The sequence below is a fragment of the Anoplopoma fimbria genome, chromosome 15, assembly GCF_027596085.1.
Source record: "Anoplopoma fimbria isolate UVic2021 breed Golden Eagle Sablefish chromosome 15, Afim_UVic_2022, whole genome shotgun sequence".
In the NCBI taxonomy this organism is placed as follows: domain Eukaryota; kingdom Metazoa; phylum Chordata; class Actinopteri; order Perciformes; family Anoplopomatidae; genus Anoplopoma; species Anoplopoma fimbria.
Window position 1 is genome coordinate 3152332 of NC_072463.1, and position 26570 is coordinate 3178901.

Consider the following 26570-nt stretch of genomic DNA (forward strand, 5'->3'; position numbering starts at 1 on the left):
TGAGTTAAATCATTTTGGAAAGGAACATGCGAAACAGGAAACGCTGCCATGGCAACTTGCTGTTAATGTCCTTAATTTAAATTATAAAAAATATAAAATAAATATAATATATATATATAAGTATTTTGTACCTTCTGCTCTGAAGAAAAATTAGTCTTTATTGAGTTAAATAATTTTGTATAGGAAAAATTAATATAACAAAATTTGTAGCTAACTTATTTAGAAATTTCCCCAAAAAGTGCTTTTCTAACATTACTGAAAATTAAAAATATGTTCCATAAAAACATTAAAACTAAATTGAAGAAGCGTTTAAAAGGTGTCACCTATTTTACATTTGTAGAAATAATTTGGTATTGATTTGGAGTCAATTGGTCTCATTACATTGAAGCTATTGAGAAAACTGCCATTATTTTCTATTTTAGTATATATATAAAATAAATGATTAATGCATTAGTGATAAAAAAAATATGTGTGCTACATAAGAACAATTTAGAATATTTTTTTAATAATAAAATAAATACTAATGTAAAAAAACATCAGAAATGTGGCATTAAAACTTTAATATATGGATAGATATGAAACCGTTTTTTATTTTAATTATTATTTCAAAAACATATGAGAAGAAATGACAATACTGAAAAAAAAAGTATGCTCCATAAAAACATTAATACTAAATTGAAGAAGCATTTAAAAGGTGTCATCTATTTTACATTTGTAGAAATGATTTTGGTATTGATTTGGAGTCAATTGGTCTCATTACATTGAAGCTATTGAGAAAACTGCCATTATTTTCTATTTAAGTATATATACAGTACCAGTCAAAAGTTTGGACACACCTTCTCATTCAACTACTTTGAAGAATATAAAATATAAAACATATTCTGGTTTGTTGAGCATTTGTTTGTTTACCACATAATTCCATATGTGTTCCTTCATAGTTTGGATGTCTTCAATATTAATCTACAATGTAGAACAAAATAAAAATAAAGAACAAACCATTGAATGAGAAGGTGTGTCCAAACTTTTGACTGGTACTGTATATATATATATATATATATATATATATATATATTATTAATATATTAGTGATATAAATTATTAAGTATTAGTGATTAGTGATAATAAGAAAGATTAAGATTTATTTTTTTAAATTAAGAAAACTACTAATATAGGTAAGTCAGCAATATGGCATTAAATATGAAACTTTAATCTAACTTTTTTTATTCCATTTATTATTTCAAATAAATAAAAAACTAGTAAACAAAACAAAAAAAGTCACAGGTAAATCGGTGGGAAGTTTAGATTGAAAATTCACACCGGAAGTGTAGTTAGTGGTGTGTTGACAGTGTGTTGATTCACATGGTCCTCTGTGTGGTCGCTGCTGTCAGTGTCAGAAGAGTTTATGCATAAGTTTATAGGTAAAATAGTGCAGTTAATGCTCAAACCAGAAGACCAAATCCTGTCTGTGTGCTCCACATGATGGAAGTGAGCCAACCTGTGAGGTATAAACTACTCTCTGTTCACAGTTTCTCTTTCATATTGACCTTTGACTTTTTACTCCATTTTAAGTAATGCATGCCTTACAGTGTGATAATATCTAATGCATATTAGTATTAGTATTGTTTGCATTACTGGAGGCTGAGGCTCACCTGCATTTGATGTCTGGATTGATGTCTGGACTATTTTAATGTTTTATTTGAATTTAAATCTACATGGTTTGTGCAAAAGTCTTATTATAGGCAGCCTGGAAAAATAAGGTTTGTTTTACCAACCTGTGTCTGGTATGTGATATTAAGTTTCCTGTCTCTCTGATTGTTCCTCAGTGTTGTCCCTGGTGATGAAGGGAAAGAAAAGTTCAAGAAGAGTGAAAATGTTGCTTTTTACAGGTATTTTGGGTATTTCACATCAGTTTCATAATGCACAATTTGTATTCATAAATAACTGCAACCACCGACAATTACGTATAACCCTCTCAACATCTTGCTCTGCAGGACTCTGAGATTAATACTGCATTTAATGTTGATGTTTATTGTCACTTTTCAGGCGACAGATCGAGGGACCAGACTTGCAGCACAGAGCTCTTTTGGACACCATGGTGCTCACGGAGAAGGGGGCACGGTTTGAACTGTTGGAACCTGAAACAACGGTCTGAACACCTGTATTACTTAAAAAACCCAAACCTAGGATGATCTGTTTTTCTTTATTTTTCTTTATTCATATTTGACAACATTTGGGCATTGCCATATTAAAATAAAAGTTACTTTTTCATCTGTGGGGCTAAAATTGGGGCTAAATTATGTTACACTTTACTTTGCATTTCCATTGATAATTTGTGAGACTACACAGTAATATAGAAGGAGAGATATATCTTCTTTGAGCGAGGATTAACATTTAGTATTCAGACACAGAAATGACTGTTTTTTAAATTATGTTTTAGTTCATAAATGACATTTCTGTCACATTAAAAGGGTGTTCATAAATGCTCTGAATTGGGCCTTACATCAATTAAAATCCAAAGTAAGATAACTATGTAGAAGTTGTGTAAAATAATTATCTCAGAGGGATGTTTCCTCAAAACACAGATGCATGAAAGAACTTCCAATTTTATGATAAATCACATTTGCTTGTTATTAAATCTGAAATACCCTTTTTTATTCTTACTGTGCTATTTTCACAGACCAGACTGCTTCTTTCTGTGTCGCCTTGCAAAAATGACACAGTGAGGATATTAATAGACGAACTGCAGCCCATCAAAGCACGCTACCGAGTTCCAGATGTGATAACGGGGGAACAGCAGTGTGAACAGTAAGACACAAACAATGTAGTTAATCAATCCACACTCCTCTCCTCTGATGCACTAAAAGCTTTGTGTGTATGTGTGTTAGACATGTTGTGTTTGTTGGCAAAAGATATATATTATATATTGTTGTAAATACAGCTTATCCTGGAGTTGTAAGTTTGTTGTTTTTGTTTAAAGGTCAACTTCTAGAATCAGAAGATAAAGTTAAAGTTAAATTGCTGCAGTAGTTTGACGGTGGTTGACCTTTCTCTTCATCATCATCATCTGGCAGGTTGAGAGTTCAGAGACAGTCTAAGGACTCTGTCACCCTTTCGTGGTCTTCAGGACGTCACCAGCTTTGCGTTTGGCATTTCCCTTTCCGACTGGAGATCCTGTGTGAAGAACAAGTGATCGTAACATTCAACTCCAAAGGAAAACTGTGGTTTGAGACGCTGCAGGATCCACCCAGGTGAGGATCTCATGGTACAGTTGTGTGCTGGAAATAAAATCAACTGATGAAAAAGTGAATTAAATGAGATTTTCTTTGTGTTTTTTCCCCTCATGGGCACACATCTCATGGTAGTGAGGTAAGAGAATACGTTCAAACAGTTATGTAATATGACTCCTACTTGAAGCTTAATGCAGCCTTTAAACACATTTGTTCTTTCTGGCTTTGTTCCTCTGACAGCTTCGAGAGGACCACACAGGTTTATTATGGAAAGAGACTTTCAGGCAGTTTGTGGATGTCAAAGCTAATGGTTTGTTTCTGCTATTTTTTTATCTTACCATTTTAAAATGAAGACCTTTCAGTGATTACAGCCATGTAGATAGTTACAGTTTTAGTTCCCAGAGGCTTTGAGGTATTCACTCCTCTAATGCAATGGACTGAAGAGGAACACAAGGATTATATTAAGTAAAATATATATATATATTCTTTGTAAAAGTTATTCCATCAAAATGTTATTTATTCTACACATTTTGATTCTAAATAGATTCAATTAAGCTATATTGTCATTGGACAGCGTACAGGTACTGAGGCAGTTAAATACGTAATGTAAGTATATAATAACCAAATTTACATAGCATCTTTTCTATCAAATTTATAGTGAAAAATGTCTAAAAGAACCAGAACTAGGACTGATCTTGAACACTGTCAGAACCTGCTGCAGTAAAATGAGGGGTTTTCTAAAGGGACTCTGGTTCTCAGAAACAATACCGCTTTTGTCCACAGGGAAAATCAACACAGAATTAAAATTCCGCATAGTAGCTTTAAGGGAGAAAAATACCAAAAAACGTCAATACATGAGTATAAATAGACTTCCTGTTCATCTCCAGGTCCCACTAGCATTGGGTCTGACCTCTGTCTCCACGGGTTCAGTCATGTGTACGGTCTGCCAGAGCACGCTGACGGCCTTCAGCTCAGTGACACCAGGTACACACATGAGCCGGAAGTTTATGCAGTAAACACATACTTGGTAATAATGTCTTTAATTCATGTCGTTTCACAGAGATGGTGATGCTTATCGTCTGTATAACTTGGATGTCTTTGCGTACGACGTGTACAGCCGCCTCGGTCTGTACGGATCTGTGCCGCTGTTGGTGGCTCACAAAGCAGACAGGACTTTGGGTGTATTCTGGCTGAATGCATCGGAGACGTTTGTGAACGTTCATTACAGCCCGTCTGACCATCAGGTAACTCTTGTTCCAGTGCCGTTCTCATACAGTATCAGCCCATATGTCTGTTAAATCAGAAGCTGCTCATTTATTCCCAAAAGTTAGAGAGGCAGAATTGTGACTAGAATTTATTGATCCAGTCCTGCAGACTTTTGGAGCTGCTTTTCAAAGTCCTCCTGGTTGCAAACAGACACTAAACAAGTTTATTTAACTTTATTAAAATCAGGATGGATCTAAATAATAACCACAAAAATGTTAACAAGATAAAGCATTTTAGAAAACATGCAAAAACATGTTTTTGCATGTTTTAAAGGGGTTATAAACAACCCTTTATAACCCCTTTTCACCCCCCAGGACGGCCAAACTCCCCCAGTGAAGAGGAAGCGGATGGAGCCCAGACTGACGTCCACTGGCTGTCAGAAAGTGGTGTGATTGACTGCGTGGTTCTGCTCGGGCCCGGTCCACAGCAGCTGTTCTCCCAGTACGCTCAGCTGACAGGTGTGTGTGCAGCACTGAATGTATTTTATTATGTTTGCATGCACTTAAAAACAAAGCATGACCCAAAAAAAAAAACCCATTTTAGATCTAGAAAAGGATTGTTATTAAACCTTAGGATGTCAGAAATTTTTATGTTTATTGTGTCTTGTATGGTGAAAATGAAAGGAAAGACAAATTAATAAGAAGAAAAACAATACTTTGTTGTTTAATTTCCACTCTTAATTATATTATCCATATGTTGATGCTGACAATATTCCCGTACATTATCCTTAAGTGTCACTCACAGCTCCACACCCCCCCCACTCTGTCAGGATATCAAGCCCTGCCCCCCTTGTTTGCACTCGGGTACCACCAGTGCCGCTGGAACTACAACGATGAGGCTGATGTGAAGGCTGTAGATGCTGGATTTGATCGCCACGACATCCCGTACGACGTCATCTGGCTGGATATTGAGCACACAGAAGGGAAGCGTTACTTCACCTGGGACTCCGCGCTTTTCCCAGACCCAGCCGGCCTGCAGCGCCACCTAGAGAAGAAGAAGAGGAAGGTGAGTTTTAGCGTACATGTACCGCCTTTTTTTTGGTTGTCATATCTCACAAATTTAGGGGATTTATTGTGCATATGTTCTTTCATCTTTCAGTTGGTTGTGATAAGTGATCCCCACATCAAGGTCGACCCTGATTGGTCGTTGTTCTGTGAGGCCAGAGACGGAGCGCATTTCGTCAAGAACAGAGAGGGGCGGATCTATAAGGGCTCATGTTGGCCTGGTAATGTTTTTATGACTATAAATAGAGTTCAAATCTAAAACTCCGACATCTATTTTTTTGTTCTTTGCAATTATAATTTTGATGAACCTCTCTCACAGATGAGTCCTGTTATCTCGACTTCAGCAGTCCAGACACTCGAGCATGGTATTCCAGATGTTTCGGCCTGGATAAGTACAAGGTAAGTGTACAAATAATCCAACAAATCAATGCCTCTCTCTCTCTCTCTCTCTCTCTCTATATATATATATATGCAACCCAACATAATTTAACATAATAAGTTCTTTTTTTGTGGCTGTAAAAATGCTTCTCAAATCCTTTCAAGCACAAATGCTTTGGCACCCAAATAAATATTCCAAGATATCATATCGTGTACTTTTCTTTTATCTGTGTAATATTCTCACTTACTGAGTAGTTTCACAGTCATGAACTCGTTGATACAGGGATCGACGCCGTCCTTATTTGTGTGGAATGACATGAATGAACCGTCCGTGTTCAACGGGCCAGAGCAGACGATGCCGAAGGACGCAGTGCATTATGGGGGCTGGGAACACCGGGAATTACACAACCTGTACGGCTTCTATCAGGTGAGGCCCTCGATAACTTCCTTTGATATGGTATCATACATTTAACACAAAGATGTGTCTATTTTGTCAAGGTAGAAAAACATTCAAGGATGCTTAAACTCAACACATGAGAGGCGTACAACAACTTTATTAAATTACAGTTGTTAGTAAAGTGTGTAAAGTGATTTACAGCCTCTTTTGTCCACTCACAGCACATGGCCACAGCAGAGGGTCTGATAACTCGCTCAGGAGGCTCAGAGAGACCGTTTGTCCTTTCACGCTCCTTCTTTGCTGGGTCACAGAGACTCGGTATGTTTTTAAATGAAAAAAATAAACCCATGTGATGATTCCATGGCTGGATCCTTAACTGAACTGTTTGTTGTCATTGACTTTGTTTGGGATGCAGGAGCGGTGTGGACAGGTGACAACGTGGCCAGCTGGGAGTATCTGAGTATCTCGATTCCCATGCTTTTGTCTCTGAGTGTTACAGGCATCGTATTTTGTGGAGGTGAGAACTACACAATCTTTAATCATTTATTATTATATTAGAATTACAGGTATTGTTATTGAATGGTATAAAACACAGGAAATCTGGACCTTATTTGGCAAGATCCTTATTCTGTGATGTTTCTTGGCACAGACACATTATGATAAAACTATGATTTCCACTTTGTACTGTAATGTGTTGCTTTTCTGCTTTATTATTTCCGTTGTCTCACCTCATTTTCCCTCTGTGTTTTTTTTAGCCGATGTCGGCGGGTTTGTTCAGGATCCGGAGCCTGAGTTGCTGGTGCGCTGGTACCAGGCGGCCGCCCTGCAGCCGTTTTTCAGAGGTCACTCTGCAAAGTGGACGAAGCGCCGGGAGCCCTGGCTGTTCGGAGAGGAAGTCACCTCTGCAATCCGCACTGTGATCCAACAGAGGTACTTTAAGTCAGATGATTTTTATCTAACAGCCTCGGTTTTCTGTTGTTGTTTGGCACATTTAGCTTGAAAAGGAACTTGAAATGATCAAATTCAGTCATCTTGATTGACCAGCCAAGACAGCTCAAATAGATCAATATCATTTAAGGACAAGATAAAATCCCCAGTTAGACCAGACAAACTGTTTCCCCTCATTACTCCATTAGATATTAGGGCTGTCGTCGACCAAAGAAATTCTTATTCGACTAATACTCAAAGGAATTTGTTGATTAGTTGATTAAATTGTCAGATCTATAGTTTCTCCTTAAAGAATCACACAAAAGCACAACTTTAAATCTTGTGTTTTCCAGAGATGAGCTCATAAGTGTCTGGGAAATAAGCATGAAAAAAGTATCAAAAATTGATGAAATTTTGATCAACAAAGACTAAAACAACCAATTAGTCGACTAATTGACAAAGAAGGAGCAACCCTATTAAATATCAACATGCAGAATGGAAAACAAATTAGATTACTCTTTCTAGATTTTCTAATGCATTTGACAATATTATGTTTTTACTGATCCCAGTCTTGTTTTGTGCACTCAGGTACTGTTTGCTGCCTTACTGGTACACTCTGTTCCACCTGGCTCACACCTCTGGTCTGCCTCCACTCAGGTTGGTTCTGCTGCCATCTGCTGCTCAGTGGAAGTACTGCAGGCCGTTTTTGTCACTAAGCCCTCTCTAGTTTACCTTTTTTTCTGACACTAGATGTCAGTATCTGTTATATTTTGACAAGAACATGAATTTAACTCTAGATTGCTAATTAGAACATCGATAGATAGACTTTTAAAGAAAATGTTACGCTCTACAGAAGGTTATAGAAATGCTATTTTTATTCAAACCTGTGCAGACCTCTGTGGGTGGAGTTTCCAGGAGAACAGAGCACCTTCACTGTGGACAACCAGTATATGATTGGTGATAAATACCTTTTTTTTTTATTGTTGCATATTTACTCAGTGGAATTATCACATTTTAGTTTTTTTCTTAGCTTAACTGTCTTTGATTTCATGTAGGAGGAGCTCTGCTGGCCAGTCCTGTAACCGACCCGCGTGTTCAAGAAGTTCAAATCCTACTTCCTGGATCTGGTGAGGTAAATCAACCACCAGGTAACATATTCATATAGTCTAGTGTATTCATCGTACACCTCAGGATGAATGTTATATTTGGGCTTGTATCTGTTGCAGGTTTGGTATGACGTCCACTCTGCAAAGGAGCATAAAGGAGGCAGGACTCTGAGTCTTCCAGTCACGCTGCACACAGTTAGTGTTTGTCCTGATTCACACAGCGATGGTTTCTTCATACGTAATAAACTGAAATGAAGACAAATGTTATACTTTGGAGGAATGTTTTATTTCCTGGTGTTTCCGCTCAGGTTCCTGTGTTCCAGCGCGGCGGCTCGGTGGTCTGCAGGTCAACAGGAAGTGGCTCCTGTACAGCCGAACAGCAGCAGCTCCCCCTCTCCATCACCGTGGCCCTCGACTCTCAGGTGAGCATAAAAAGGATTTCATGAAGCAAATGAAACCAGGTTCATTTCTGACCACGAGTGATACAAACAGATATAATCTAATATTTGTCCCCCCTTGTATTGAAGATATTTGATTGTACAATGTGGTGTTTCTGAGATGGTGCTATGTTTTTGTTGTCAAATAAAGCACCAGTATGTGGGATATTAGGGCTATCTATTTGCAGAAATGGACTATAATGCTCATAACTATGTTTTTATAAAGGTTTAATCAACTGTAACAAAAAAACATTGTATTCTCTTTAGCTAAGAATTAGCCCCTAACACCTACATAGGGATCAGGTCCTCTTCATGGAGTTCAAGTAGCCCAGAACAGACAAATCCAACACTGACTCTAGAGAGAGCCTTTCACGTTTTTACTTTACCTGAAGGCCAACTTAGTTCTCCGACACGCTGTCAGGAGAGTAGTGACTGGAGGGATATTCAGTTGGTTGCAAACTGCAATCTCACCACTAGATGCCACCAAATCCCACACACTGCTCCTTTAATTCAACAAGATTGTGCTAAATATTCAGCATCACTGTAACACCAGATGTTGGTCATACTGAGGTGATTTAGCTGCAAATTGTCTGTTTGTTGCAGTTTGTAATACATTGTGCTGCCTTTCAGATTGTATCACAATATCTATTTAAAGTTTCATGCCAGTGCGTTCTACAGGATTTGCAGGCCTTGTTTCAAATGACTAATTATCATTAACACAAAGGTGTAGCTGCTAAAGGTATTTTTATAGAGATTCACTTCTATAAGTTTAATACTTTATCATAAACAAAGTGAAACTGTCATACCCTGCAAAAACTGTTAAGTGATGAAACTCTGTCTCATTTTAGACATGTGATGTTTGGATAATTGAATTAGTGAGATCCTGACTTTGGTCCCGTCTCTCTGCAGGGAGTCGCTGATGGTGAGTTGTACCTGGACGACGGCCACTCCTTCAGCTACCGGGACAGAAAGGCCTTCTGTCTGCGCAGGTTCAGCATGCTGTCAGGCCGTCTGCTCTGCCGGTGAGTCACAGCTCACACCTCCCGAAGATGCATCCATTTTTAGACCAAACATGAAAGAAGTTAAAAAAAAAAACAGCAACACACTTTTCTTTTTTTTTGGTTCTACAAGTGACATCAACGCCAAAAGCTGAAGTGAACCTGAAATAGTTTGAATGATTGAAAAGATGATAATTTGATTTGTCTCTCAGTCCTGCCAGTGAAGAAGGAACGTTTGACTGTGATACTGTCGTACAGTCCGTCATCGTCCTGGGAGTGAAGAGCAAACCGTCCAGCGTGGTGGTGCATGAGTCAGGTGAGGAGCTCTGACGTTACATATATTCACAGTTGGACTGACATTCATAAGTTTAGTAAGTAAGTAAACACAGCTTAAGATGACCAAAGCGCTAAACAAAAGAACATCATAAATGTATAGTTAAAAATAAGAAGAAGACAAAAGAGAACATACCAATGGCAACGATATAAACAATGTACAATCATTTATTTATCTATTCATTTATTTGAACATATTTTGGTATATAAAGACACGGTAAAAAAGTTTGATTATTGTGCAGGAGAGTTTAGAAGCCAAAATATGGCTTATGAAAATACCTCCCCTATTAGATATCAAGTTTTAGTTGGGAAAAGGAATAATAAATAAGGATGAAAAGATAAAGAAACAAAAAAATGCGAAATGTATCAAAATTTCAAACATAGACTTTTAGACATGATAACAGATCAAGGCCAGTGAATAAAATGTGTCTTTAGCTTTAAAAAACATTTATTGTACTTTATGTTTTTAGTCTGGCCATAATCAGTTCCTGATTTGTTTTTCTTGTTATTATGAATGTTTTATTAATTACAAAGTCACTTATTGTTTTGTGTGTGGATGGGGATGCTCGGGTCAACTGTATGAAGCAATTTGTGTTACATTTTAATGGTTTTTAAAGCTCTATACAAATAAAGTCAGATTGATTTATTGATTGAAAATGATCAAAATCATCTCTCTCAATCAATTAAATCATAAATCAATTATAAAAGAAAAAATCCAATATAAAGGGGTACATTTTGTGTAGTTTGATACAAAGAATCCTGGAAAATATGGAGTTTCTTTGCTATTCTCAGTAGCAACATAAAAAAAAAGCGTCCAAGGCCAGACATAACACATCTTTTCTATCTGTCTCCAGGTGCTGAAGACGCCTCCGCTGCGTTTGAACACACGGAGAGCTGCTGCACGCTGACGGTGAACAACCTGGAGCTCAGAGTGACGACGGACTGGGAGATACAGATACAAGAAGGTTAACTGTGAATGAATCACGAACTCTCACTCCTCTGGATTCTTATTCATGTGAGGTAAACTTTGTCAGAATATTTTTTATATAATGTATATATATAAAACAAGCAAAAAGGGACAACATGCACCTCTCCATAATGTTTTAATTATTTTAATTGTATTGAACTTCAGATTTCCTTTTTGAATAAAATGAACAAATCCCTCCATTGACTTCTGCTTCATCGAGGACTGTACTTCTTTTAATTGTTATTTCCCAAGATATCAAGATTGGTTATTGATAATAAGCATAATTACATATGCTTTTAAAGTTGTGGAGTAAAAGTTTGCTGAATAAAAGACGCACTGTTGTGCAGCTTCGTACTGTGACAGATCTTCTTTTACTCTTTTTAGTCTCTCATTGACTTAATATCTAGAAATAACGAGAAACTTTCTCAAAATAATTACTCTTGAGATGCCAAATAATTATTTTAAGATTCTAACTCATTATTTTAAGACACCAAATCATTATTTTTGTGATTTTAAGTCATTATTTTTGAGAAACCAAATAATTCATTTGTAATAACGAGTCATTATTTTGAGATCCTAATTAATTTTTTGAGACACCAAATCATTGTTTTGAGATACTAACTCAATGTTTTGAAAAAGTTTCTCATTGTAAAGACTTACTTTGGAGATACTATGTCCTTAATTTAAGAAACCAAGTCATTATTTTGAGATATTGAGTCATTATTTTGAGATATATTGAGTTACATGATCTTTTTTGTTTTCATCACACTGGTCTTCCATAGGATATAAATCAAGAGGGAAATAATTTAACAACCCACAAAGAAAAAGCCAAAACAACAACAACAACTGGGTTTTACGATGCTTCATGCACTGATTTGGATTCTCTGAGACTTTTCACAACAACAGCACTAGATAGTGATAAAACCGACATCAATCCTCTATGCAAATATTCTGTATTTTTCTTACATTTTTTATCCCAGAAATAGTTTTTGTATTCAGTTATTGTTTTGTTTTTTTACACCATTAATATCTGAGAGGAAAAGGCCGTCATGTCAAAATGAACGTGATGTTTCTTTAACCTTTAACCGCTCTTTAAGACTCACACTGACAGTCTATTTGTGATCCTCTAGGCTGTTTAACAAAAACCCAAAACATGGTTATTGAATTAGCACTTTTTCTAAAAAGATGGATGTTGCTCCTCTTCACAGCGTTGGCCTGCTCTGGTTGTGCTGAGACTGCTCAATGCTGAGCTCCATTGAGAACAGGTTTAAAGGGGTTGAATGCCTTCTGCTGAGGCAGGGCATCTACCCACCACCCTTTACATGCCCTCTGGCCCTTTGTGTCACCCAACAATGATGGCACCGGAGCACCACGGCACCACAGAGAGCATTGTTCAGGCTCAGCCAATGGGAGGGCAAACAAATACACGTCTAATGTGATGTGTGACTTTCTGCGCACATGCGTGTGTATGTGCATGGTATTGCAAAAAAGGCAGGTGAACGCGTGTGGAGTCTTTCACACCGAAGCGTTTGCATCGACTCTGTGACGGAAAGGGGAGGGGGACGTCACACAAAGGGAGAGCCAATCACACATCAGCTCTTTGGATTTATGCCAGGGTTTTTAGGCTTGTAAGACTTTACTACAAGGGCCAAAAGCCAGTTTTACAAAAAAAAAAAGGGAAAAAGTCAGCTGAGACGAGATGCCCTATACACCGTCTGGCTTTTTCTGTGACCGGTTGATCCGGGAACGAGAGCGGAGGGACGGGGAAGGGTCCCTGAACAAGCCGCTCCGCTTCAACGGACAGGACTTCAACTCGCTGAGGCAGGAGTGTCTTCAGGGGAAGTCCCAGTTCGAGGATGAGTCTTTCCCGGCCACCGTGGAGTCGCTGGGCTTCAAGGAGCTCGGACACAAGTCCAACAAGGTCAAGAACATCGTCTGGAAGAGGCCCAAGGTAGGAGGGAGACTGGATCACTTATGTGGGAGGTGGGATGATATTTTTGAAGTCTAATGCATCAAGAAACCTGAGTGGAAACTAACTGCTGCTGGATTTTACCTGGAGACACAGATGGGATTGAAATACGCCCCAAAAGTCCCACATGGATGGATCGGATATTCATTTTGTTATTATGCCTTTGTTTCCTATTTTTTGGGGGATGTTTTTATTACTATCTATTTAGAGATGATTGTTATTTAGCCAAGCATCAGTCCTTTGATTCACAAAAATCAGATGATATGAGATTGATGACTGGTTTACTTTTGTGTTTGTTTATTATTGTCTACAGGAAATCTGTGAGAACCCTCAGTTCATTGTTGGAGGAGCCAGTAGGACAGACATCTGCCAGGGAGATCTGGGTAAACTATGCCCCTTTACACTTCATTTAATGTAGATTTTTGTTTTTGCATCTACGATTGACAAAAATCAACCCCATTTTAATGTTAATGAGTTGAAATAACAAGAAGAACACATCTGTGGAATGACAAAAAGGAAGAGATCCACCTTTAAAAACATCTTTTCATTGTTTTGTGGCGTATTAACGGTTTCTAAGTGTTGTTTAAACTCGTGCAGTGTGACAGGGCTATGTGAGGTGAGCTGTGCATATTGTACGCTGCCACTCTCAGTGTATTCATCATTCAGTCACAGTATTCAAGCGGCTTTGGGAGGCTAACAGGGTAGCAAACATCCCATCGATCCCCCCGTATACGGCCTCTCCCCATATTGTGCTTACTCTTTTGCAAGGAAATCCAACCAGCAGCACTTCTCATTGTTGTTCGGTTCAGACCGCAAATAAAAGGGGGAACCAGAAAGAGACAAAGGTCCTGGCAGACACTGTTAACCAATTCCCTGTTGAAAAAACTTTACATTGTTTTCAGTCAAACACACACACACCTGGACGATCAGAAAACACAAACGTCAGCACTCGGTGGCCATCTTTCCTCCTTTGAAACACAAATAGTTCCTGTCGTTTTTTGATTTTGTTGTGAGTGAAATGTGTATCACGTGTGCCTGTCATGACAATTATTCTGCTGTAATAAAAATATGTTAGAATTGTATTTAATTGAATGAAATGATTTTGTGTGTGTTCAGGTGACTGCTGGTTGCTGGCTGCCATCGCCTGTCTCACCTTGAATGAGAAGCTTCTCTACCGCGTCGTTCCTCAGGAGCAGAGCTTCTCCGAGGGCTATGGAGGCATCTTCCACTTCCAGGTGAGAAACAACCGTCAGGTTTACTGAAATACTGAAACAGAAGACAAAAAAAACAACATTAATTAGTCTTAAGCTACAGCGAGACACTACAGGGAGATTAAAGGCTATTTTTTCTTTCAGACTAGTAGAAACAAAATATCCAAAATACACATTTAGGTGTTTATTTTGCTACTTTGTCTATTTGGGTCTGTAGATTTCTCCTAAATTCACCAAAAGGTACCATTAGATGCTGCATTTCTGCATTTTTAACATTTCAGAAAAATGTATTATCTCATTGTAAGTGATCAACATGGGAAGTTTCATGGTGATATCTATTGGTACATTTGTTTTACTCTATTCACCTGAAGTGTCTTCAATGTGTGTAACTTTAAAAAACACATCTCTGCAGGCCGTTTTTTTCAGACTCTGAGATAGAAATCTCCACTAAAATACCACGTACATACACCAAACTTTACAGTTTCTATATTTTGAAGGTTTTTACAGAGTGGTTTGTTCAGATTTCATTCATAGCCTGATTAATACAACATTTAGTATTAAAACATTTTTTTTTATGGTTATTGACAGTAATTTCTGATTTACGGAGTGATACAAAGAGACATCAAAAAGTCCTTCAGTAAAACCATTTTCTCCTTCTGTCCTTCAGTTCTGGCGTTATGGCGACTGGGTCGATGTCGTCATTGACGACCGCATCCCAACCTTCAACAACCAGCTGGTCTTCACTAAGTCCGCTGAGAGGAACGAGTTCTGGAGCGCCCTGCTGGAGAAGGCCTACGCCAAGTGAGTGCAGAATTATTCTATTCTGCTGAAGGATAGAAAAGCTGCTGTACTATGAGTCTACTGGTGTTCTCTGAATGTTTAAATAATACACATACGAAGCACTTTTAGTTCTATTGGGTTGCATATCTGTCCAGGCTGCACGGCTCCTACGAGGCCCTGAAGGGAGGAAACACCACCGAGGCCATGGAGGATTTCACCGGTGGAGTCACTGAGTTCTACGAGATGAAGGAAGCTCCCAAAGAGCTCTACAAGATCATGATGAAAGCTCTGGAGAGAGGCTCCCTCATGGGCTGCTCCATCGATGTGAGACACACTGTATTTATAGGACTATGATTCACTGGTTAATAACTAATAACTTTTCTACTGTCATCATCAGAGGAGAAATTTAAGACCAAACTGAAAAACTTTGTCTCACTGACTTCTTCTGGTTGGAAGTTTGAACTCAGCCATACTTTAAAGTGATGTTATTGATATATTGAATACACCTCAACACGTTTATTGCCATGCAAATTGCATTTATCATAATAACACAATTTTTTATAATAATAATAATAATAAACTGTAAATATATAGCATGTTTAAAACAAATGTTACAAGGTGCTTTACATGGCTGAACAAAGGATTTAAATATTTCTGGGATGCAAATAAAATCAAACAATTAAAGTTACATAAAAATAAAATTGAATAAAATACCAAACATTAATGTAGGATAATAACAGTAAAACTCAGAATCATTATATCCATGATATTCATAATAATCGTTACATTCATAATAATAAACTATTTATATGGCGAGTTTTATAACAAAAGTTATAAAAGGGATGCAAATAAAATCAGACTATTAAAATAAGGCAAAAATAAAATTAAATAAAATACCCAACAATAATATAAGATAAATACAATAAAAATGATAATCATAATAATAACAATATTAAAAATAATAATAATGATAATAATATTAAACAGAAAAGACATGTAGAAAATAAAACTGTGAGCTAGGATTCAAGAAAAAATAAATTGTAAAAGATTTTGATAGCCGTTTTCTGTCATTTATATTTGTTAATGATGAGCTTTGACTGTAAATAAGATGCTAGTTGTGTTTTCAATCTTTCTTCAATATAAATGGGTGTATCTCGTGTGTCTGCAGTCCCTGGTTCCAGCTCGCTTTGAGACTCGTACTGTGACGGGACTTGTGAAGGGTCACGCCTACTCTGTGACGGCAGTGGAGGAGGTAAAGCTGTGTGTAACGTAGTGGGATTGTTTCATTACATGAAATATAGTTTCAGGGAGTATCAGTTTATATGTGATAATCTCCACCGCTCCACTTCTCCTACAGTGTAAATCGTCTCAGCACAAGGAGTCTAAAGTCCGTCTGGTGCGTCTCAGGAACCCGTGGGGTCAAGTGGAGTGGAACGGTCCCTGGAGTGACAAGTAACCATCTTTACTCATAAATGAATATTTTATTGTCAGCCCTACTTTTCCGTTAAAGGTAAAGGTTGTGACGTCTTAAACCTTTTTTTCCCCATTTATAACAAAAAATAAACTCAATTCTTTATTGAAACAACAACAGCTCTAAGGAGTGGGCCACACTCTCCAAGACTGAAAAGGAGAAGCTGCAGCACCAGAGTGCCGAGGACGGAGAGTTCTGGTAAGAGGCAGTTTAACACTTTAAACATGGTGCACATCCCAAAAAAACAAACAAAAGATCTGCACAATGTATGAAAAGCTCCAAACACTCAGTTGATGATGATATTCAAATATTAGAATTTTGATATTTATATATATATATTTTCACACAATTCATAATTCATCATAAATCACATATGTTGAATTACATTTAGTTTAATATTGATCTTTATGGCATGCTCTGTCAGACAGCTCTGCCCTGATTGGACGATCTTAAGAGTAGATTGAGTCTCAATCATGCAGATCACAATCACCTGAGTGACGACTGTGTTTGTGTCTATATGCAGACACTATTAAAATTTAATACAGCTTTTAATACAGTGTGCAGATCTTTTTAGTGATTCATGCCACATTTTTATTTTTACTGCAGCTGTGAATTGTGGATTTAATGAGCAGGATCTCATGTTTATCTGCTAAAAAAATGCAATTTTTATTTAGTTTAAAGGGAATTCAAAAGAACAGGAGGCAAAATGACATATCCAAAGACTTTATGTAATAAAAAAGACAACTATTTTAACAGAGCTTTTGTTTTTTTTCTCATTAGCATTACTTTATTATATTAGATATTAGTCAGAGTGTTCTGATCTCTTCTAGGATGTCATTCGAGGACTTCAAGAAGAACTACACTAAGATCGAGATCTGTAACCTCACCCCCGACGCCCTGGAGGACGACAAGATCCACAAGTGGACGGTTTCAGTGAACGAGGGTCGCTGGGTGAGAGGCTGCTCTGCTGGGGGCTGCAGGAACTACCCAGGTAAATACACACAATACACAAGAACAAGTGTCGTGTAATATACTTTACATACAACACATATGATGACTTTGTTGCATTGTCATCATGTTTTATGAGTTTAACATACGTTTCATACGTATAATCTTAGTCTGCAAAGTATTTTTCTATACGTTTCATTTAATAAATTGTGATTCTTTACTGTAGTTACTTCTCAGAAAAGAAAGAAAAGGAAGTATTAAACAGCTTTATAAAAACTCCTGTTCACAACACATCCCAACACGTAAAAAAAAGAAATAAATTAAATTAGAGAAAGATAAAGACAGTTGTTGTTATACCTTTTGATTAGGACAAATATATATATATATATATATATATATATATATATATATATATATATATATATATATATATATATGTTATACATTTAAAAGAAAATCACTACTTGTACTACTTTATATATATGCATATACAATTAGGTAAGTATATTGTTTTAGATTTTTTTATAATGTTTCTTTTCTGTATCCTCTTCCACCTCACATCAAACAGTTTTTTTGTTGTCTGTTTAAATGCTGCTGCTCTTAAAATTTTAAAAAATATACTTATCAATTTGTTGTCTGCAAAGTAACTAGCAGCTAAACTGTCAGATACATTTATAGAAGTATTAAGCAGTATAAAATGGAAATACTCAATTACAAGTGCCTCAAATGTGTGCTTACATACACATTTGAGGTCCTTGTCATGATGTATTGAAGGTCAATGCAGGAATTTCAAAAATAGAACTTTAAAAAAAAATGAAACGCTAAATTTCCTGCAGACACTTTCTGGACCAACCCTCAGTACCGCCTCCGTTTGCTGGAGGAGGATGACGACCCCGAGGACAACGAGGTGGGCTGCACCTTCGTGGTCGCTCTGATGCAGAAGAACAGGCGGAAAGAGCGCAAGATGGGAGCCAACCTCTTCACCATCGGATTCGCCATTTATGAGGTGACCTCTCTTAGTCACCATGAAGAGATTGTGTGACTGACGTTTTGTCAATAAACGTTTTGTTTATTACATGAAGTTTAAATTATAAAGTACTTTGTGGCATGTTTGCAGCATAAACAAATATTGGAAAGTTGCATAAATAATTTATTTATTTTTATTTCCTATATGCTACATGTTTAATATTTATTTTGGAATTTCTTTCTGTCATCCTAAGACAAAATAAGCTTTTAATTAGCACCCTTAAATGACACAAACACTGATGTTTCCTCTGTTTCTCTCCAGGTGCCAAAGGAGGTAAGGAAGATGTAGACTCTCACAGAGGAGCAGCAGTTTGCAAGTTAATTACATCCAATGTTTCTATTTTCTATTGTCATCACAATGTTTACACAAAAGCCCTTAAATCTGAGGGAATTTCTTTCTTCTTTTAGTTTTTATTTACATCTTATATAAGTATTTGTAACTGTTTCCCGTTCACCGTCTCCCTCCCTCTCCAGATGCACGGTAACAAGCAGCACATGCAGAAGGACTTCTTCCTGTTCAACTCCTCCAAAGCTCGCTGCAAGTCCTACATCAACCTGCGCGAGGTGACCCAGCGTTTCCGCCTGACCCCCGGGGAGTACGTCATCGTGCCCTCCACGTACGAGCCGCACCAGGAGGGGGAGTTCATCCTGCGAGTCTTCTCTGAAAAGAGGAACACCTCAGAGTGAGTGGGGGAGGGGCGGTCAGGGGTACGAGCTGGGTAAGAGGAGGGAACGGGTGCTTTCCCCTTGTTAGAATAACATAGTTACAGGTAGATATGTGTCTGTTTGATTATTTCACTACATTGATGTTGATGTTTCTTAGTAGGGCTGGGTATTAAAATACGTTGAATATCAAAACCATATTGGTTATTGGCACTGACAGTATTTAGGAGTATTAGGATATTGAGATAAAGTAATCCACTTTTCTTCTAGACATTAACATGATTATGTTTCGTCCATTTTTCGCCTCACAAAGAGTTGCAACACTGATAAGGGCTGATGGTTTTCATCATTGATTAATCGTCTGTTTACTCAATTAATCAATTAACCGTTTTTTCTGGGAGATATTGAAAAGTGGCAAAGGGTTTGTCCAACCATTAAAAGCTCAAAATATTAATTTCATTTTCGAGTAAGACAAAGTTATGCAGCAATTACCCACATTTAAGAAACTGGAACCTTGGGAATTGTTTTGTTTAGAAATAACTCAAAATAATTGTTTTCTGTGGATCAACAAGTTGATTAATTGACACAGTTAACACTCCCAAAAAACCTACATTACAAAAGTACGTTATCAAACCTGAAAAGGATTTATTCAGGTATAGAGGAATCAAATGAGAACTGGTTCAAACCGTGATGCTTTGATTCCTTTTTTAATCCAAACTGTTTTAGTTTCCTCTGTGAGTGATGATGAGTCATTTCAAATGGTACTTTTTAAAAAAACATAGTAAAATAGAAAATTTAAAAGAAGTGTTGCAACTCTTTGTGAGAAATCACAACTACAGTTTTTGGTCTCGAGACTAGAAATATGTCCGTGTTTTTGTAGATGATTAAATTTACATTTTCTTTAGCACTGTAAGTTTCCCTAAAGTCACATTATTGAACCCAAAACTTTAAATACAGCCAAATGTCAAACAATACCCAGCCCTACCTGTTGACATTTAGAGTAGCAGCAGGATTGATTTATTCTAGAAAATATCAAGTTTAACTGTGATTTATCCACCCTCCATGTGCATTTTACAGTGCGGGTTTGTGTGTGTGTGTTAATGAGGGTGGGGTTTTTTGTCTGGGTGCTGGGTGGGGTTGGGGGGGGGGGGGACAAAACCACCAAGAGCAAACAATTTTAACGGCGATTTGATTTGTAGAACTGGAAGAAATCGGCCCCAGTTCGAAGCTGTTATGGAATCTTTTTTAGGACAAGCGACTTCAGATATGGGCACGATCCGGTAAACTTTTCCAAAATATTGCAATGCTGCATGTTCAAGCCTCAACAAACACACCCACCCACCTCCAGGCAGCAGCTGTGGAGGACAGGCAGCATGCAGCTCTGAAGGACCGTGGACCTGTGGGAAGGATGTGCACCACAAGCTTTGAATTTAGATTTAACATGTTTTTTTTTATTGTAAAATAACATTAGTTTTAACCTGCTTTAACACCAGAAGGGTGAGGGTTTTCACATAGTAATTATTAACTGACAGACTTACTTAAAACCAATCTAATTCAAAAACAAGAAGAGGACGCCTTCGACAACCAAGAATGCCCAAAATAAGAACAAATCAAGAGAAAGTACTCTTGACTGGAAGAAGTAACAGGTGGTACTGAACTAACACATTTTATTCACAGCTTCATTCACTGTTTGTGGAATTATTGATGCTATTATAGTCCAATTGTGAGTATGGGACTATAATTATGTTTTAAGTCCTGCTCACTGAGCTCAGGATTGTTTGATACCTGGATGAGAATAACGTGACTGTAGTAAACAGATGAGTGGTTCCAGATGAGATGTTGTTGTCACCATCGTGACTGCTGTTTGTTCGTCTTCACCCAGGGAGATAGAGAACAGGATCGAGGCCGATCATCCCGTGGTGAGTATCCTTCATTTCTTTTTCATTATTTGGCAGAATTAGAGCTTTCAAAACAAGAGAGGCTGACTTTTTTGTGAATAAAGCTTTCTTCTTCAACGAATCCATATATTTAGTATTTTTTTTGCCCAGGTTTTGAGATCTCTGTGTCTAAAATGTTTTGATACAATGGAGATGAATGAAAATTGAATTACACCCAGATTACCAATAAATCAGGAAAGACTGGTTTCAGAGAAAATAAATCTCAAAACCTCAGCAAATAAAACCAAAACTATCAGAGCGGCCAGATATTTGAAGGGATTTTTGTAATTCTTGCGAACTGATCTTTTAAGGTTGTTGTTGTTTACAATATTCATGAACAGTGTAAACGTCTTATAGTGATCACATCTGTTTGGATCAAATGATCTAACCACTCTAGTTTTCAGTTCATTCAAACCAACATTTGCATCAAATTTATTCTTGCATTAAAGCCACATAGAAGAGTGCAGTATTCTGGAAACTGTCACATTAAAACATATATTAAAACTATTTCTGCAATATATTCACCATGCGTATTTAATCATTATTAATGCTAAATAATAGAAACACACATGAAGGAAGTTCTGTACCATATAAAGACAGTTTTTCACAACCTTAATCTCCACTTTTTTTTTTTCTTTTCACATCTTCTCCCTCTTGTCTCTTCATCTTTTTCTACTTTGTGGCTCCGTGACGTCTCAGCCGGCGCCGGCCTCTGCGGGGGAAGAGAGCGAGGAGGACCAGCAGTTCAGGACTATTTTTCAGGAGATAGCCGGCGATGTGAGTACAAGAAGTACAAGAAAACACACTGATAACTGTCTTCTACCTTCCTGTGTTTTTGGCTTTTACAACTAATAGCTGAAGACATTAAATTGCTGGTTTTCTGTGTAAATATGTGTGAGATTTTCACATTTTAATGGTGGTCTTCTCTCTTCTTCTACTGTTTCCTGCTCCGCTCTGGTCGCTCTCACAGGACATGGAAATCACAGCCAACGAGCTGAAAAACGTTCTCAACAGAGTGATCACCAAACGTGAGTCCAGTTAGATCACCTGAACGTTGCTGCAGTGAAGATGAGGGAGGGAACTTGTATTAGAAACGAGAGTGGAGAAGTTCATTTAACACATTCATATCACATCATAGTTACAAATACATAAATACTGAAACTAAATTTACACCTCAAGAGCAGTGTTTCCCAAACCTTTTTGATTGTGGGCCATATACATAAAAGTATTAGGAAACATGGGCAAAACAACAGTAAAGGTGTAGTTTCGAGACAAGAAAACCCACATGTGCCATTGATTTTTGATTTTTTTATCATAAAAATGACATAATTTATAATTGTGCCCAAATATTACAAAAAGTATTTCTGTAATTCCTGGTATTATTATCATGATTATGCTATTTGATCCCATAGACCATGACTGACATAATTTAAAACTACATCAAATTCATAAAAAAGGTATTTTCTAAGACACTGGGAAAAACATTCAAATTCCCCAAAACTATTGCATCTATGAGGGTTCATCTACAGGGTTATTCTATGAGATCTTCTTTTCATAAGACATATAATATTATTTCACTTTCTTTCACTTTCCTTTTTTGGAGCCTCCTTACTTTACAAAACCTGTCTGCTTTATGACATTTTATGATTTATATCAATAGCTAATAACAAGCTGAGACTTCTGTGAATCAAGGATACACATCCTGAAATATACATTTTGTTAACTCACTGACTCATATTAGATTCTTAAAACCTGAGTGTGTGTGAGGAGATTTTGTCCAGAAACACAAAGTGAAAGTCTGTGTTGATCCAATCGACTCCTTGCTGACATAGTAAACGTGTCATATGATGCTAATGGACCTCTAAATCTGTCCCTGTGTCCCTGCTTTCCCTCCAGATAAGGACCTGAACACAGAGGGCTTCAGCCTGGAGAGCTGCAGGAGCATGATTGCTCTGATGGACGTATCCTTTGTATCGAGTGCATCGGGCTGGCTGTGTTGTCTGTAGGAGGCACAACCTGCCGGGACCCCGAACGAGGGTCTGTGATGGACGCTCAGCGGGCCGAGGCCTCCAGTCACCACACAAACACGCCGACGGGCCACTTTAAAGAGAAACACAGTCACATTTGTCATCATGCAACATGCTTTTGACCTCTGACCTCATGAGAAGACACTAAATTATTAGAAAGTTAACTCAGCTGGAAGATGTATTCAGATCACAATGTGAAAATGCTCCACTACAAGTACACATCCTGCCTTACTTAAGTAAAAGTATAATCAGCAGGATGTACTTTTAAAAAAAAAAAATGAAACTGCGAAATGCGACCGGAAGCTGTTGTACATCCTGGTATTTTTGTGACATACTATGTATCGGGACAAACTTATTCTGTTTCTGGTATACTAAACAAAATGGTAGTTTGGGTTTGTTTTAGTTTATCAAGGAAGCATGTTCACAAGAGTGATCACAGGAACAGGAGTGAAGCTGACACACCTGTGCTTCATGAGACACACAACAGGTTCAGGTGCTCTCACCTTGATTGGTTAAACTGTTACTGGGTCCTAGTGTCCACCTGCTACATTAAGAAGCAGGAGAACTTTAGCAACTCTTAAAGGAACTCGTCATCCTTTAATCAATCACAAACATTTAACACATTTAACAGAGATAAATGGTTTCACTGGACAGGAAGGTGGAAAAAAACTATCTCAAAACTTGTAAAGTAACTTAATAGTACAATATGTTCCTCTGAGATGTAGTGGAGCAGTTGCATGAAATAGAAGAACTTGAGAATTTGTATTAGTTTTTTTACGTGATACTGAGTAATACTGGATCATAAAGCTTCTGAATTGACTAAACATGTGACAGGTTGTTGGTCTTAACTGCTTCTGTGTAGATGGACGGGACCGGTAGACTCAACCTGCAGGAGTTCAGACATCTGTGGAATAAGATCAAACAGTGGCAGGTGGGGATGCAGGTTTCCTCTCTGTCTGACACTCTTGTCTTTTTACGCTCTGCTACGTTTCCCCCTCTTTTAATTTACTCACAGTTAAAGTTAGTCTCTGAAGATGTATTTACTTCCAGCAGCAGATATAAATCACATTTCTCTCTTGCTCTCTTTCAGGGAATCTTTAATCACTATAACGCCGAACAGACCGGCAGCATCAACAGCTACGAGATGAGGAATGCTGTCAACGATGCAGGTAATAAATTCTTATTCTGTTATTTCAGTTCATTCACATCACAATAAGACATATTTTATGACACCTACTAAATGAATGAACAATAAGTGAAATACTTTATTACTAAAAGCAGATAATTATATTGGTATAGGAATGATCCTGCCCCAAGCTCTTAGATCCATATAAGCTATTGATCCCTATAAGTGGTTTCCACTGTTTAAAACTAGAAAAAATACTTTAATCATTTTGCAAAATCTGAAAACTTTAAAGTATATCAGTCTTAGTATGATCCCTCAATTATCAGAAATGGTCGTTGATAGCAGTAAATGTTCATCAATCACAGACTTATGTTGCCTTAAAGGTCATTTGTCTCAATCAACATTTTAAATCATATTTTCTGGGGTAAACGTGCCTGTTTGTTTGTCTAGATTAATTGAAAGTGCTGCAGATGAACCTACAGCTTGAACTCACCCTCTAAATGTTCTCTTCACTGTACAGTCATGTGTCTTGTGTCCCGCTCAGGCTTCCGTCTCAACAACCAGCTGTACGACATCATCACCATGCGCTACGCCAACGAGGGCATGAACATCGACTTCGACAGCTTCATCAGCTGTCTGGTTCGGCTCGAAGCCATGTTCAGTAAGTCAGAGCATCACAAACAACATGATTAATATGAAACCAGTGGGAGAAAGCCATTGTGATGAATTACTGGCTTTAATAAGAGCACTTTTGAAAATAATCTTTTTACTCATGCATCAGTATTTTACTTGTATGTTAAAAAACAACCTTTTTTTATCCATGAAATATGCTCTTTTGAGTTTATTTATATTCAGATTTAGATGTTAAAATACATTCTTATGAGCCTTATTCACAAAGCGGGGCTGCCACATCACAAATAATCAGAATCAGATTTATTGATGAGTAGATTCTCCCATAAAAGGAATTTTCCTTGTTGTTTTGGTGCATGACAATAAACATAGTAAGAGAAAATAATAAATAATAAATAATAAACAAACATAGATATAGAATAGAAAAAAATACAATACAAATATAAAAGAATATTTCAAAAAATTGTGTACAATATATATATTTTTTTTTAAATGACAGCTGCACAGTTTTAAGCAGGAATGATGGTAATGATAAACATCATAATAATAATAATATTGATAATAATGAAATAAAAATCCTAATAATACAATTATTATAATTATAATAATAATGATAATGCCATTATTACCCACCGGGTCAGTAATCTTTGTCTCTTTGTGTCTGTGTAACTTTAGGTTAATATTTATCTTTAAAGGGCTCTTTGATGAAGTTGTGTTGGTGTTTTCTTTTTTTCTCTCCAGGGGCGTTCCAGGCCTTCGATCAGGATGGAGACGGTACAATCAGACTCAGTGTCCTGGAGGTGAGAGCTCAGATTAAAGGTTATATATAAGCATCTAGGTGATGGGATATAACTCAATAATCAGGTGGGTTTAATATGTCATCAGAAGGTTTTTTTTATTTATTCATATTAAACCAAAATCTGAAACAAACGCCAATCAAATCGCTAGATGATTACCGAGAAAAGAAATAAGAAAAAAACAACCTTTAGCTACAAAAATTCTAATTTTTTCAGACTTTTCTCAAATATTTGCTATTTTGTTTTTTTTGTATTAAATAGCTTTACTTCTTTAGATATTTACAACCCGCAGGAAGAGTAGCATATGTATAAAACTACTGTTCATTAACAACATGAATTTACTATTTTAGTGTTAAAGAATTGCTCCTAAGGAATCACTTGATTCTTGTTCCTACTTTTAACGGGTACTCCATCTTTTTTAATTGTATGATTGTGTATCTTTTCTCACAACATTTGAATATGCAAAATGTAATCGTTCACCCCAACTTAATGTAAATAAAGTAAAACATGTCCAGCGTTCGATGCTGTTTAAACCACCAGACCTATTGAATCTTTTTTTTTCCATCTCCAGTGGCTCCAGTTGACCATGTACGCCTAGAGAGGCCCCTCCTCCTCCAGGTGAGCTCCACTCCACAGGAGGACCAGACCTGCCAGCCGTTACCTCAACACTCAGTGTGCCCAACTGTCGTTAGCTCTCATCCACCTCACCCTCCCTCCCTCCCTCCCTCCCCGCCCCGCTCTGCTCTTTATAATCCCAAAATGTTCAACATGCTTCTTCCATTTCATCTATTTCAATTCCCAGTCCCATCTATCTGAGGCCTTTTGCATTTCTCTCTCTGCTCTCGTCCTTCAGTTATCATCGAAATATATCAGTCTCTTCTTTCAGCCATTAGCCTTTTATTTTATTTTTTTTAAAGACACTTGTTCCGTACTTTTCTCAGGCAT

At 37.3% G+C, this 26570-nt stretch overlaps 2 protein-coding genes across 2 annotated transcripts; both read left to right on the forward strand.

Moving 5' to 3' along the window:
• Positions 1–1343: 1343 nt before the first annotated feature.
• On the forward strand, positions 1344–11316 carry ganc (glucosidase, alpha; neutral C). Its single transcript, XM_054613696.1, is given in 25 exon segments — positions 1344–1502; positions 1824–1886; positions 2044–2146; positions 2678–2805; positions 3072–3270; positions 3468–3537; positions 4115–4211; positions 4288–4471; positions 4808–4847; positions 4850–4951; positions 5263–5498; positions 5592–5718; positions 5817–5896; positions 6159–6302; positions 6494–6590; positions 6688–6789; positions 7028–7202; positions 7788–7856; positions 8092–8156; positions 8255–8331; positions 8426–8500; positions 8614–8727; positions 9652–9764; positions 9953–10056; positions 10928–11316. Coding segments are annotated over 25 exon segments (2706 nt in total). The 5' UTR covers positions 1344–1476; the 3' UTR covers positions 11044–11316.
• A 1423-nt stretch (positions 11317–12739) lies between these two features.
• Positions 12740–26282, forward strand: capn3a (calpain 3a, (p94)). Its single transcript, XM_054613205.1, has 21 exons — positions 12740–12991; positions 13323–13392; positions 14126–14244; positions 14888–15021; positions 15156–15324; positions 16169–16252; positions 16358–16452; positions 16592–16669; positions 17302–17462; positions 18256–18425; positions 18708–18719; positions 18920–19128; positions 20991–21027; positions 21745–21822; positions 22016–22073; positions 22942–23006; positions 23935–24003; positions 24163–24241; positions 24743–24859; positions 25570–25628; positions 26197–26282. Exons 1-21 carry the CDS (start codon positions 12740–12742, stop codon positions 26221–26223), a joined length of 2142 nt encoding a protein of 713 aa, XP_054469180.1. The 3' UTR covers positions 26224–26282.
• Positions 26283–26570: the final 288 nt, after the last annotated feature.

What these genes read in the sequence shown, in the direction of transcription:
- capn3a (XM_054613205.1), top strand. Translation starts at nt 12,740, where the DNA reads ATGCCCTATACACCGTCTGGCTTTTTCTGTGACCGGTTGATCCGGGAA. An exon ending in TCGTCTGGAAGAGGCCCAAG is followed by an intron (nt 12,992 to 13,322) that starts GTAGGAGGGAGA and finishes TATTGTCTACAG; the next exon opens with GAAATCTGTGAGAACCCTCA. An exon ending in CTGGAGAAGGCCTACGCCAA is followed by an intron (nt 15,022 to 15,155) that starts GTGAGTGCAGAA and finishes ATATCTGTCCAG; the next exon opens with GCTGCACGGCTCCTACGAGG.